This window comes from Silurus aristotelis, assembly GCF_946808225.1.
Source record: "Silurus aristotelis genome assembly, chromosome: 1".
Classification (NCBI taxonomy): Eukaryota; Metazoa; Chordata; class Actinopteri; order Siluriformes; family Siluridae; genus Silurus; species Silurus aristotelis.
The window spans coordinates 14,018,089-14,033,775 of NC_139574.1; the positions used below are offsets into that span (position 1 = coordinate 14,018,089).

At 36.5% G+C, this 15,687-nt stretch overlaps 1 protein-coding gene across 31 annotated transcripts in view; it reads left to right on the top strand.

Moving 5' to 3' along the window:
* Positions 1-15,687, top strand: part of epb41l3a (erythrocyte membrane protein band 4.1-like 3a) — a 79,191-nt gene that overhangs the window by 27,292 nt on the left and 36,212 nt on the right. For 27 of the 31 annotated variants that reach the window (XM_083544888.1, XM_083544878.1, XM_083544883.1 and 24 more), the window contains exons 2-3: positions 6,568-6,719; positions 7,144-7,335. In XM_083544888.1, coding sequence (XP_083401014.1) covers positions 6,579-6,719; positions 7,144-7,335 — 333 coding nt within the window. In that variant the 5' untranslated portion in view covers positions 6,568-6,578. The remainder of the gene's footprint in view (positions 1-6,567; positions 6,720-7,143; positions 7,336-15,687) is intronic. The other 4 variants (XM_083544886.1, XM_083544887.1, XM_083544889.1 and 1 more) reach the window with 1 other exon arrangement.

The window sequence follows — 15,687 nt, forward strand, 5'->3', positions numbered from 1 at the left end:
GCTTTGTCTACTCTTTGCATTGAATAGTGAAGACACAAGCTTGTAGATATGTAGAGATTGCTGTACAGCATTACTGTACAACATTATTTAATCGAAAACAAAAGGTTTTCTCATTACCTTCTTGTAAACTTCTTCATAAGTCTTTATATAAGTAAGTTCAAAGTCGTAAATCTTAAATTGATATAAAAAACAAGCCTTATGGGCTTTAGACCTAATATTTTCTGACATTATATGTCTATTATAAAATAGAATAATGATGTTGTGGCGGAAAACGTTAAGCTAATCATGCGTGTTAATGAACAATACATAACTTTGTGCGTTTGTCCTTTTTGTTCAACTACAATACAATATGATACAATACAATGTCTGAAGTTAAAATGGTGCTAAGAAAGAATGAAAGAAAGAGAGAAAGAAAGACAATGTATTATATTGTGACAAGCCTTTGTAAGACAAACACTACAATAAAATTAGATTTATTACAACCTTTTTTTCTACATTTAATTTCATCTGTCCCCTGTAATTCCCACTTTATGAATGGAAAAATCTTTCACATCTACCTACGATAAGAGTCTAAGTTCAGGAATATTGTTTTTGACAGCACAGATTTCTTTAGATTTCATACGTCCAAATTAATATAGATTTTTTTTTAATTAAAAACAACAAACCACCTGCATGACTTTTATTTAAGATTATGAAATGATACTGCAATGCTTTGTATAAACCCAACTTATTGCTGATGTTAAATGGAAACTTGATCGTTATAATATGGGGAACATTCAATAAACTCTAAATGTTGACTCAGAATTTGATTTACTGCATTATACATTTTTATTTGCATAACTATTTTTGATAATTCCCTGTATTTTGCAATGCCACTGCTACCCTGAAGTTCAGGCATAAAGTTGTAAAATGTCAAGATGTTTCTCGAATTTTCCATTACAAGAACTGGATGAGTAAAGGGTCATGAGGAAGGGACTTTATGCTTGTTTTAGGCATTCAATGTATTATTTAGTTTAAAAAGGACATGCACCTTTTTACTTTTATGTGCATTTCGAAAAGTGCATAGTCTATTACATTTTCTTTGTTAATGTCAGTATTTTTACTGTGGACTAAAACCTCAGGAGTGTATGAAAGCAATTATGTTGATGTTTACCGATGTCTGAACTGTCTATATGTGGTTACTATGGAAATCAAATCCATTAAGCTGCTTCCATTCACCTGTGTAGTAATGATGACGTGAGGAGCTTATCATAACACTGCTGCTGGTCATGCCACAATGTGGTCCAGTGCGAGTGTGACCTACTTTAGAGTGTACACGCACAAACGAAAACACACGCACAGCCGTGAAAGTAAGAGTTACTAAAGTGAGAGTGTGTTTTCTGGGGCTGACCTATCCATTTCTTTTCATGTGAAAAAAGCATGCAGGTATTGAAGTGGAACAGTGGTTTCTTATTGATGGCTCTTTAAGGGAGCAGACTGGATTTAGAGGAGGATTTGCAGAGAGTCACCCGTTAAACAGAAACAACAGCTTTGAGGTGCAATTAGTTGTGCAATACAACAATACAAAGACAAACATAAAGTGGTAAAACATTTCTTTGAGGTATGAACTAGTCTATCTGCAGCAGGCCTTTTAACATATTTAATTACCATATGTAGTTATTTTGTATGACTATAAGAACCAATTACAAGATTACACTGAACAAACTGAACACTATGTTGTATCATTACTTTTTTCCTCATAAACATTCAGCCTAATAATTCTTACAAATATTGTACATTGTGGTTTTGTAGATTTGTTGAATCTTACACGTAAAAGATTACTGTCAGGAATCACATCAGCCTAAAGCATATCTTTTAGCTGTCCTAAATGCAGCATCCGTAAATTAGTTTAGTAGTTAGTAGTAACATGAACACATCAGACATATCAAATGAAACGGTATAATTATTACCGTAATTTCCAGACTATAAAGCGCACCCATATATAAGCCGCACCCATTGAAAATTACAAATATTTAAATTTTAAACATAAATAAGCCGCACCTGTGTATAAGCCTACATTGAAACTAATGAACTTTACACAGGCTTTTACGAAAGACAGTGTCTGTTACACGGTGTAACGGGTGAAATATGTTGTGGCTCCTTTAAGAGCAAAGCGGCATTTTGGGAATTTTTTCCCCGGTATTACTGCATGTGTGCAAGGCTGAAGTTTCTTTGACTAACCTATAACGCTGTTGCCAAGAAAAATAAAAAAGCACGAGTTTTAGAAACCCGTCTGTGCTTATATGATTTCTTTTGCAACTGGAGTTAGTGAGTGAGCAGCAGGTCAAACGTCAGAGGAACCTCATCCATATATATGATGTGGTGCGGCCTGATTCAGTGGGAGCGCGTCTGATTTAATATAAAGAGTTTCATTGGCTCACCTGAACCCGTTCCGCAATTTCATTGGTCTAATCTTATGGGTCTCAGTTTTTTGGCTTTGAAGCTTGTGAAACCGGGAAAAACCCAGGAAATCCATAAATTAGCCGCTTCGTTGTTTAAGCCGCGGGGTTCAAAGCACAATAAAGGTACTAGTAGCGGCTTATAGTCCGGAAAATACGGTATAAAAAATATATATTTTACAACATGCTATGAATGGCGCACATACAGAAATAAAAAAAAGGTTGCTCAGCATGTGAGAACAAAATGCTGAAGGATAACATATTCTCAAGAATTTCTTATTAATTTGTTAAATATTTGCATTTAATAAAAAGTTCTTTATAACGTTTTTACACTTTATATTGTGCAGTTCTTAAATATGGCCAAACCCTACATCATGCTTAGATTCATCTAAGTTCATGCAGTTATAAACGTTTGTTTAACTAATACATACTGGTAGACCAAATATAAAAAATATGTGGAAAAAATATTAGAGCATTGCTTGTGCTCACTCAGTACTGTCACTTCTTTCGACCACAGTGGTTCATTTTGTCTGTCATGAGACAACTTGAATTTTAAAATGTATAAGACGAGTACCTTTTTCTGAATTATTTCAGTGACACGTACTTGTGTGACAGTGATTGGCTCTGACAGTTCAACTGAAAGGAATTAAACAGTTTCAAGACTTCAGGTATAATGCCAAAGAGAATTCTCTTCAGGGGTCATGACCATAGTAGTGGGTTATATAACAGTTGACGAACACACTAAATTATAGACCAGCGTATTTAAATGAAGGACAGAATTTTCACTTAAATAAATATTAGAATTAAATACATTTACTGAAATATACAAATTAGTATTAATATGCTATTTCATTTGTCTATGGTTGTAACTACCTACCTGCATTTTGTCGAAAATGATTTGTAGGGAAAAAAATGTTTGTGGTCTTGATTTAAATATGTTAGTGTTCAAATTATTTTCAGTGTGTTATACATTTCTCCTGAAATATAAATTATATTCATACTGGTATGGATCACTTTTTATTTGAATGAGAAACGTAATCTACCGAGTATGCAACAGAGAAAAAGAGCAAGAAAACATTAATTTTCATCAAAGTGCCCCAAATGTTTGTGTGGCAACACGTGCACAGCATGACACCACTTATCACTTGAAAATCACTCACTGCCTTTCTACTGCTGGAATTTGTCATTTGTCTACTCTGACCTACAAAAGTGCTGTCACTGGTCAGAGAGTAATCAGAGTCATTACAGTATTATAGAGAAAAAAACTTAATGTGAAAACACATAATGGAAAAATCCAGCGCAGGCTTAATAACTGCATTCTGTTTTCTATTAACTATACAGGCTATTGTTAAAATTATTTGTGTATATGAACAATATAATGTGCTTTTTGTTGGCTGGGGAGGTTTCCAATTAATACGCAACACACAGAAACCATAAATTATGTTTGTGATTGTGCACATGCCATGAATATCTCCCTTTAAGGACCCTGATGCTATTCACTGCTTAAAGAATATTATTTTTAGCTCTCTTTTTCCTGCTTTGTGCATATTTTAGGAGGTATGTATGGCATTCAGAGCCAGTCTACAGCAACTTGACATCTGAATTCTGATTGGCTTTTTGACCATTTATTCAGCATTTCTCTTAGGTTAATCTATGCTTTTATTCAGTTATCCAAATGTTAATAGTTTGCATAAACAGTAGATTTTTATTTTTATTTAAATGCACTTACATGATACTGGCACATGTCCCACGGCCTTTGCTGTTTCCTGAAGTGTAAAGTGTTGTAGGTTCAGTTAGGTTTATGCTAGTGTGTATGTCACACACCCAGCAGACACCATAAGTCTAATCTCCTAAAATAGAACACAGGTGGGCATGTCCCATCCCTCTATCATTTTACACAGTGATAATTTCTCTCATGTGCCACTACAGTCTACACACTACAGTATATTTACAGTCACACTGATAAAATGTATTGAAGACAAACATGTCTGTCTGTCAATCAATCGATCGATCAATCGATTGATTGATCATGTGGTTTCCCAAACCATAGTGGATCCTATACCAAATAATTTGTTAAATTTTAAACCTCTCTTGACCCTGTTGTCTTAAATATAATAAATGATTCCTTGCGCACAGGAGTGGTTCCAGAAGCATTTAAAATTACTGCTGTAACTCCTATACCAAAAACGGCTAACGTAGATTTGGGCAACCTCAATCATTTTTGTCCCATTTCTAATCTCTTTCTTGCTAAACTTCTTGAGCGGATTGTGGTTTCTCAGTTGTATACTCATCTCATTGTAACTAATCTTTTCGAACCCCTCCAATCTGGTTTTTGTAAATTCCACAGCACTGAAACGGCTTTAGTAATGGTTACAAATGACCTGTTGATTGCTGCGGACTCCGGTTGTCCTTCAATATTGATACTTCTTGACACTGTGGATCACTCTCTATTACTCACTCGTTTGGAAACTATTTTTTGGTGTTTTCGACACTGTATTAAATTGGTTTTAGTCTCATCTCTCCGATTATAGGCAGTTTATTTAGTTTATTTTTATATAAAGTTGGTTCAGTTCAATTTGGTGTCCTACAAGGTTCGATTTTGTGTCCACTGCTTTTTAGTATGTACATCTTTCCTCTTGGTCAGCTTTTGGGAACTCTTTGTCTTAAGTTTCAACTTTTATGCGAATGACCCCCAGATATACATTCATACAAATCCTGGCAATAATGTAGCCATTGGCTATCTTGAACACTGCATTTCTGAGATGAAAATATGGATGCCTCAGCAATTCCTCTGTCTACTTAGTGAAAAATCTGATGTAATGCTTATCGGTTTACACCATCAAACCAATAAAGCTGTTTTTACCTTAAAATTAGAAAGCACTGTTTTGAATCCCATGTTCAAAGTACATTTAAAATAAAAAAAATTTCATCTCAGGAACATCTTTTTCAGTTGTTGAAAAATGTAACAATTCTTTTTTTTTTTCAAGCATCGATTACTTTAATGTTTTGCTTTTTGTGGTTTTGAAATCTACATTAAACTAATTACAGGTTGTCAAAAATTCAGCTGCTAGGATTTTGCCTAAGACAAGTTCTGGTAAGCATATATACTGTGTCTGTGTGTGTATATATATATATATATATATATATATATATATATATATATATATATATATATATATATATATATATATATATATATATATATATAATGTATGTATGTATATGTATGTATATATATATGTATGTATATATATATATATTAGACTAATATATTGTGTTTATGATTTATTATTTGGTATTAGATATTCTGTTGTTGTTGACAAGCACCTTCTGCTATTGCCTAATCCCTTTCCAAAGCATGTTTCGAAAAGAGTTGTTTTATTTATTTTAAATATATGGTTTTGTTTGAGTTTGTAGGAAGAGATTGTGGGCTGTGGCTTTACTGGGAAATAATTGCTGCGCTTGAGATGTACATTTTTCCAACTAAAAATAAATTGAAGTGGTCCTTTCGGTGCCTATAGATTTGTTGTTTTTCATTTCATTGCCAGCATTGTTTTATTTGCAATCAAAAGATGTAAGAGCATGCTAATGTTTGAGGAAACATGTCCGCTTTATCCATGATGTCATTGAGCAGTTGGGTGTGTTGTAAACACCATCCCAACACATAGCATAGTGTTCTGTTACAAAATGTCCTGCCAATCATTCAGCATTACGTATTTAAATAGCTGTTTATCATCTTTAGCTGTTTCAGTTATAAAACCTTCCAGCCAAAACTTCTGATTGTGTCCGTATTGCCAGTCTGTCTATGCAGAGTGTCATCAATCCTCTCACTGCCTGTCAGCTTCATGTAGATTTGCGACTGTTTGTAACACCCGTAAATTTAGAACATGAAGTAGTTGCAATTTCAAAGCAGTTACAGAGGTGTCGCCTTATATACTCGAATCATAACATCTCTACGAAAGGGTGTTGTGTCTGCAACTGCACTGCCTTAGCAACACTGTTTGTTTTAAGTGTTCTTATTTTTTTAACAGTATATTAAAAAATAGGTCTGGTAACTAATAGTATGTGTTCTTGCAATTAACAATATGCCTGTTATTCAATAATAACAATAATACTGTTCTTGTTACAGTGTGAATTACCATGACGACAGAGCCGAATTCAGAGTTAGAAGGCAATCCGGAGCAGCAGGGGGCAGGTGCAGCTCCACCTCACACAGCCCCACCCTTAGACGACCAGCTTCCACCTGCAGCTGCCCATAGTACCCCAGTTAAAAAAGAACAGGTAACATCTGTTTTCTAAATCCAAGGCATATTATTGGGGTGTGTTGTATTTATTTTATACTGTTTCTTAATTCAACTGAGGGGGGATGTTTTGTAATGTATATTTTTTTAATGTTCTGGACTTTTTAACATGCATCAGTTTAAAATTTGATTTGAGGAAGGAAACTAAAAAATTTTGGAAAACCCAAACCTTTCTAGAAATATCATTAACCAGGTAGAATGGCAAATAAAATAAAATAAAACAATGTGAAATAAACTTATATAATGCCAGACCTTGAACATCTCCACCCAGCCTTTAAGATTAATAAAAGTAGAAAAATGCCTCTGACCCATTCAGAGCACTAGTTCAAAGTTTATTTAGTCTATATGTGTTCGTGATGTTTAGGAGATTGGGCCATTTTCTTTATCTGTTTTCTCCTGAGCAGAACGGCGCGAGAGAGGCAGGGGGTGTTGCACAGGGGAAAGCTGATCAGCAGTCAACTGAGGACGAGTCCACCCCCTACAAGTCCACTTCCAGCAAGCTCTCTAGGTCTCCCATTAAGGTGAACAAGAAGCCCAAAAACATGCAGTGCAAAGTGGCGCTTCTGGATGGTTCAGACTACACCTGTGTGGTGGAAGTGAGTGAAGTTTCTCAGTTATAACTATTATTACTAATATTATGATTTTAATCAAATTTAGCCAAGCTTATGTTTAATCTTATTCTTTTTATCACCATGCATTTGACCTAGGGAATCACTTTTGTGAGATGCTGTCTGTGTGTGTCTCACATATATACTGTATGTGTATATATATATATATATACAGTGAGGAAAATAAGTATTTGAACACCCTGCTATTTTGCAAGTTCTCCCACTTAGAAATCATGGAGGGGTCTGAAATTGTCATCCTATGTGCATGTCCACTGTAAGAGACATAATCTAAAAAAAAAAAATCCAGAAATCACAATGTATGATTTTTTAACTATTTATTTGTATGATACAGCTGCAAATAAGTATTTGAACACATGACAAAGTCAATGGTAATATTTGGTACAGTAGCCTTTGTTTGCAATTACAGAGGTCAAACGTTTCCTGTAGTTTTTCACCAGGTTTGCACACACTGCAGGAGGAAATTTTGGCCCACTCCTCCACACAGATCTTCTCTACATCAGTCAGGTTTCTGGCCTGTCGCTGAGAAACACGGAGTTTGAGCTCCCTCCAAAGATTCTCTATTGGGTTTAGGTCTGGAGACTGGCTAGGCCACGCCAGAACCTTGATATGCTTCTTACAGAGCCACTCCTTGGTTATCCTGGCTGTTTGCTTCGGGTCATTGTCATGTTGGAAGACCCAGCCTCGACCCATCTTCAATGCTCTAACTGAGGGAAGGAGGTTGTTCCCCAAAATCTCGCAATACATGGCCCTGGTCATCCTCTCCTCAATACATCGCCCTGTCCCATGTGCAGAAAAACACCCCAAAGCATGATGCTACCACCCCTTATGCTTCACAGTAGGGATGGTGTTCTTGGGATGGTACTTATCATTCTTCTTCCTCCAAACACGTTTAGTGGAATTATGACCCAAAAGTTCTATTTTGGTCTAATCTGACCACATGACTTTCTCCCATAACTCCTCCGGATCATCCAAATGGTCATTGGCAAACTCAAGACGTGCCTGGACCTATGCTGGTTTAAGCAGGGAAACCTTCCGTGCCATGCATGATTTCAAACCATGACATCTTAGTGTATTACCAACAGTAACCTTGGAAACGGTGGTTCCAGCTCTTTGCCGTTCATTGACCAGCTCCTCCCGTGTAGTTCTGGGCTGATTTCTCACCTTCCTTAGGATCATTGAGACCCCACGAGGTGAGATCTTGCATGGAGCCCCAGTCTGAGGGAGATTGACAGTCATGTTTAGCTTCTTCCATTTTCTAATGATTGCTCCAACAGTGGAACTTTTTTCACCAAGCTGCTTGGCAATTTCCCCGTAGCCCTTTCCAGCCTTGTGGAGGTGTACAATTTTGTCTCTAGTGTCTTTGGACAGCTCTTTGGTCTTGGCCATGTTAGTAGTTGGATTCTTACTGATTGTATGGGGTGGACAGGTGTCTTTATGCAGCTAACGACCTCAAACAGGTGCATCTAATTTAGGATAATAAATGTAGTGGAGGTGGACATTTTAAAGGCAGACTAACAGGTCTTTGAGAGTCAGAATTCTAGCTGATAGACAGGTGTTCAAATACTTATTTGCAGCTGTATCATACAAATAAATAGTTTAAAACTCATATATTGTGATTTCTGGATTTTTTTTTTTAGATTATGTCTCTCACAGTGGACATGCACCTACCATGACAATTTCAGACCCCTCCATTATTTTTAAGTGGGAGAACTTGCAAAATAGCAGGGTGTTCAAATACTTATTTTCCTCACTGTATATATATATATACACACACACACACACACACACACACACACACACACACACACCGTGCTGTGCGTCAGGTGCAGAAACTGGCTTCAAAAAACAGACGCATAAGTGCTGCCAGCACTGCTTTAGAGGTTGCAGAAGCGGAAGGAAGCCTCTTCTGGAACTGGCTCACAAGAAAACCTGCAAACATTTTGCTAAAAACAACCTGTCCAAGAGCATAAATTACTGGCCTGTGGTCTGTTGAGATTAAGATAAATTTGTTTGGCTTAGATGGTGTACAGCATGTGTGGTGATGCCCTGTGAGGAGAACCAAGAAAACTGTGTTCTGCCTACAGTCAAGCATGGTGGTGGTCATTAAGGGAAACATGGATTACAACATGTACTGTGACATTCTGAAGCAGAACACAATTTCCTTCCTTCAAAACTCTTTGGAATATATATACAGTGGGTACGGAAAGTATTCAGACCCCCTTAAATTTTTCACTCTTTGTTATATTGCAGCCATTTGCTAAAATCATTTGAGTTCATTCTTCTTCCTCATGAATGTACACATAGCTCCCCATATTGACAGAAAAACACAGAATTGTTGACATTGTTGCAGATTTATTAAAAAAGAAAAACTGAAATATCACATGGTCCTAAGTATTCAGACCCTTTGCTGTGACACTCATATATTTAACTCAGGTGCTTTCCATTTCTTCTGATCATCCTTGAGATGGTTCTACACCTTCATTTGAGTCCAGATGTGTTTGATTATACTAATTGGACTTGATTAGGAAAGCCACACACCTGTCTATATAAGACCTTCCAGATCACAATGCATGTCAGAGCAAATGAGAATCATGAGATCAAAGAAACTGCCTGAAGAGCTCAGAGACAGAATTGTGGCAAGGCACAGATCTGGCCAAGGTTCCAAAAAAATTTCTGCTGCACTTAAGGTTCCTAAGAGCACAGTGGCCTCCATAATCCTCAAATGGAAGACGTTTGGGATGACCAGAACCCTTCCTAGAGCTGGCCGTCCGGCCAAACTGAGCTATCGGGGGAGAAGAGCCTTGGTGAGAGAGGTAAAGAAGAACCCAAAGATCACTGTGGCTGAGCTTCAGAAATGCAGTCAGGAGATGGGAGAAAGTTGTAGAAAGTCAAACATCACTGCAGCCCTCCACCAGTCGGGGCTTTATGGCAGAGTGGCCCGACGGAAGCCTCTCCTCAGTGTAAGACACATGAAAGCCCGCATGGAGTTTGCTAAAAAACACCTGAAGGACTCCAAGATGGTGAGAAATAAGATTCTCTGGTCTGATGAGATCAAAATAAAACTTTTTGGCCTTAATTCTAAGCGGTATGTGTGGAGAAAACCAGGCACTGCTCATCACCTGTCCAATACAGTCCCAACAGTGAAGAATGGTGGTGGCAGCATCATGCTGTGGGGGTGTTTTTCAGCTGCAGGGACAGGACGACTGGTTGCAATCGAGGGAAAGATGAATGCAGCCAAGTACAGGGATATCCTGGACAAAAACCTTCTCCAGAGTGCTCTGGACCTCAGACTGGGCCGAAGGTTTACCTTCCAACAAGACAATGACCCTAAGCACACAGCTGAAATAACGAAGGAGTGGCTTCACAACAACTCCGTGACTGTTCTTGAATGGCCCAGCCAGAGCCCTGACTTAAACCCAATTGAGCATCTCTGGGGAGACCTAAAAATGGCTGTCCACCAACGTTTACCATCCAACCTGACAGAACTGGAGGGGATCTGCAAGGAGGAATGGCAGAGGATCCCCAAATCCAGGTGTGAAAGACTTGTTGCATCTTTCCCAAAAAGACTCCTGGCTGTATTAGATCAAAAGGGGGCTTCTACTAAATACTGAGCAAAGGGTCTGAATACTTAGGACCATGTGATATTTCAGTTTTTCTTTTTTAATAAATCTGCAACAATGTCAACAATTCTGTGTTTTTCTGTCAGTATGGGGTGCTATGTGTACATTCATGAGGAAGAAGAATGAACCTAAATGATTTTAGCAAATGGCTGCAATATAACAAAGAGTGAAAAATTTAAGGGAGTCTGAATACTTTCCGTACCCACTGTATATATATATATATATATATATATATATATATATATATATATATATATATATATATATATATATATATATATATATATACACATACACACATTTAATATGATTGCAAATCTTCTACAGGTGGGTTTTTTTGATCAGGCAGGGGTACCTGATCTGACTGGTGTCCAGAGCAACAAATTCAAGTCACCACTAAGCAGTGATCAGTGAACAGCTTTGTTCCTGTTTTTTTTCCAAGCATTCAGAACATATGACTTCAATTTTGATCACGAAGTCAATCACTGAACTTTGGCCCACTGTGCTTAGGTACCAAGTGATCTTTTGATCCAAAAAAGTTTTAAAATATAAAAGAAATGAAGAACATAGAGAATTTGAAATTATTTCAAATGCAAGTCCTGAAATGTTTTTTTACCTTTTACTTCTCAGAATGGAAGAAATATTTTTGCTAAATATTTGCAGTAAACTAGTGGCATAATAGTATAATATTCAGTATGTGGATACAACCAATTTTATTACATAAATTATTACAAATATGTTTATCTTTTATTTTAGTTTTTGTAAATATAAAATCGTGTTGCTAGGTTTGGGTGCATAGAAAGCAATATTCATTGCAATATGGTTCTTAATTGCCCTTTATGATCATATAAAGACTCTCCTTCAACATGTCTACAGTGTCCTACTGATTCCAAGGACCCGAGTTCCATTTGGCTATATAAATCTGTCATGCTGCATTTGTTTATGGTGTTTTAGTTGCTGTCTGTGTAGGACAGTGCTAAGTGTTAAATGACGTCTGCCAAGAGCTAGAATTTAAACTACTCAATGCCGTTTTATCTTAAACTACCGGATTTGGCTGGATTAGTACATGCGCCTAATCTGTTTAAGCTTTCTACTTGTAAAATGTCTTGTCAGGTACCGCTGTTTGTGTATTTACATTTTTATACTGTTAGAATGCCCTATTTTCTGAGCTAAACCCTGGTTAGTCTGTTATGCGTACATGCAGATTGAGAATAAACATTTCAGCCTTAATATTCAAATATTTAAACTTTTGCCAACACATTCACAAGCAAGGTGACATTTATGACACACAGAAACTTAAGGCTCTATTTTATTTTTTAAGCTTGAGGATTAGCAGTGTATTAAGCAATAATAAAGTATAAAATATATAAACCTTTATAGCCTCTATGTACCAAAACATTCTAAATTTAAGCTAAATTCATTTTTGAACAATTCTTCCACGGCTATCAGTTAAATAACAGGATGCTTGGGTAGTTAACTGTCTTCTTACTGAACTGTGACACACAATTAGTTTGGCTGCTACAGATAATGAATGATAAGCCACAAGTTTGTTATAAAAAGAGATGTGTTCACAGCTTATCTTTCAAAACACCACCACAGACACAAATTTTTTTATGAAATGCGGCAAGAATTCTCAGTCTGAACAGGCATGGAAATAAATCTCTTTGTTTTATAGCACTGCATGAACCCTGAATCCTGAATAGTTAGGGGTTAATCAATCAATCAATAAACAAACAAGCTAATAAATAGATAAATGCAACTGACAAACTTTTTTTTTGGACCCTTCTGCTAGAGTTCCTACCTGGTTTTCTATTGTCAGGCAGTTTACCAAGATTCATAGAAGCAAAGTTTAAGTGACCGAAAAGGTTAACTTTTATAGAATTTTAAGAAGGTGCATAGTAATGTTTAATTAGCAGTAGTGCAAGCAAAGCACATGGGTAAGAGACATTTATAATAGATTGATACGGACAAATAGGGGCTGTGCATCCAGTCTGCCTACAAACCATGGTGAATATGTCCACAATGCAGTTGGCTAGTTTCTGCTTAGACAAGAGACTCTTTTTTCATTCTATTAATTTACACAGTTTGGTGATCACATTGTGGGTTCACAAATCATCTGGCCACAAAAGTATGTAAAGTCAAGTCAAGTCAAGTCAAGTTTATTTGTATAGCGCTTTTCACAACAGACATTGTCTCAAAGCAGCTTTACAGAAAACAACAGGCTGCAATATGTAATGTAAAGTAATCTTAATGCCAAAACATCTCCAATTTTATTTGCTTAAGTTAATGATCACAGTAATACAGGTTTTTTTAGCACCCATTTCAGATTGGCATCTTAGATGGGGAATTAGAGGAGGGTCTAATCGAGATCCAGTGCAAGGATGGAATCCGATACAGGGCTCCAGGCTCTATGGCCCTGTGTTGTGACATGGTGCTGTGGCTACCATATTTACCCATCAAGTAGATGGTTACTTGAAGTGAGCATGTTGGTCAGTGTACCACATCTAGTTGATGATGCCAGGGTGTTCTGATCACTTGCACTGACCACTTTCATTGTGGATAAATGTGGATAGGTCCACCAGTGGTGGAAAGATATATCTCAATTTTATCTCAGGTCTGATTAGTGTGTTTGAATCTCACCCCTCAAGCACTACACTGCTTTATAGCCAGTATGGAGGGTATCCATTTTAAATGTCTTTCTACAATGGGACACTACCCCCAAGCAGACATCTCTCATTAGAAAAGCCAAGCTAGGTCTATGCCCCAATGACTGTAATGAGGACAAGTGTCTGTTTGTAGTATTTGGAATTCAGCCATAGGCTAATAACCTGCTTCAGAACAGCTCTTAGTTCCAGCAACCTCAAGGGAATTACTGTGCAGTTATAACATCCTCAGCATTAACTGGTGCTGCACTTAGAAACCTGACTGAATATGACTTGCATGTACAATAATGTCCCCAGTGAAATTAGCTTAATGTCAGTGAATTGTGTAATCCATTTCATTTTCAGTTGATCTTTTCTGAGATCAACATGAGACTGAGTTCTGAAATGTATACAAGGAGAGTGGAAATATCCTAAATGTTCTACTCAATAGTGGCAGTGCATGTTATGTAAAGAACCACTCACAGGCTTTAGTTTTTTTATATGGCAAGTGAGGTGAAATGTTCAGAGGGACCTAGTGCAGGTAGAAAACACAAGTTCAGCAACACAGCAACTTTGAAGTGCTAACTAGAGAACAGCAAAGTGAGAGATCGCAATGCTAATGAGGCAGAAATAACTGACCTGAGAAAAAAAATTACCTGGTAGGTCACAACGGTTATGTTTTCTTTATTTTACATGTTTTGATCTAAACTTTTAGCACTAGCACTAGATCACATGTGACATTCTGGGGAATTTAAATAAATCTGGCTGTGAATCAAAAAAAAAAAAAAAAGAGAAGTATGTCTTTTTTGTGTTGGTGTCTGTATTTGGTGATTACATAACCAACTCCAGAAACATTAATGACTAGTCAAGTTGTCATCGGTCTATTACCAAATAAAACATTTCAACTTTTCCTCAAACCTTCTTTACAGTAAAGGCCACAAATCCCCTGATTCATGGACAAGGAAAAAAGTGTGACAGATGATTTTTTTTTTTTAAGTAAAATGCCACCTATTACAAGACTTTTGAATCAATGCTTGTGTTTTTATTTACATTTTATAAATCATTATTTGAAAGGGTCCAGTGATTTAGAAACAGCAACATTATAGATGCAGATGAGAGCCTGTTCTTTCCATCAAATCATACATTTTTTATATGACTCTATTTCTCTTCCTTCTCTTCTCTGCAGTCCCCTCCCTTTCTTTTTTTGCTCATGTTCTATTTTTTTTCTAGGCTCATCTGCCATTACACACAGTTGTAACCCCATTAGCTTGTATCTTAATGAGGTCTTTGTTCCAGGTACCTGCAGAATGCTTCTGATTCATTGAAAGTCCTCTGCAACTCTCATGATGAACATCTTAAAGAAATAAGGACTTTTACTCCAGGAAAAGCTTTGAAACTGAGAGCTACATCTTGTGTACCGATTAATGTGTTTTCAGTTTGATCTAAAATTACAAATTTGCTCAATTTACCTTTTATTTTATGTTATTATTAATGATATTTATCTATGTGAAGACACTGATCATGTTAATGATTTCTCATAATAATTATCAACAATGATTTAACAAAGTAGGAAAAAGCTATTTTTAAAAAAGGCCCGCAGGCCTTTTGCAGACCACCTGTTCCCTGTACCATGTTGGTGACCCCTGGTCTGTAATCGTTGTTTTTTTTTTTTTCTACCTTAATATATACTGAAGACAATGAAATTTGTAGGCACAATTTGAAAGATTAGATTAAGTTTTTGCTTTTTAGTCGAATAGAAACGGTGATGGTTGATTTGTTTCTAAATAATATTAATGCAGTCTGACAATTCTGCCCTGATCCATTGGCTAATGAAATAGTGGAGATGTTAAGAACAGATATCATCCTGAAACACAACATTGCTATCAGTTTAGATCAGACATAATTTACTGTTAATTTCACTTTTTGTTTTATTCAATCAATGCCTCTGACATGTTGCAGAGATCATGCATATAGACACGTATAACAAACTTTTGTGAAATGTTCTGTTATCAGCTGTTCATATTAACATGGCAACAAAAACTTGCATTTCTTACTTT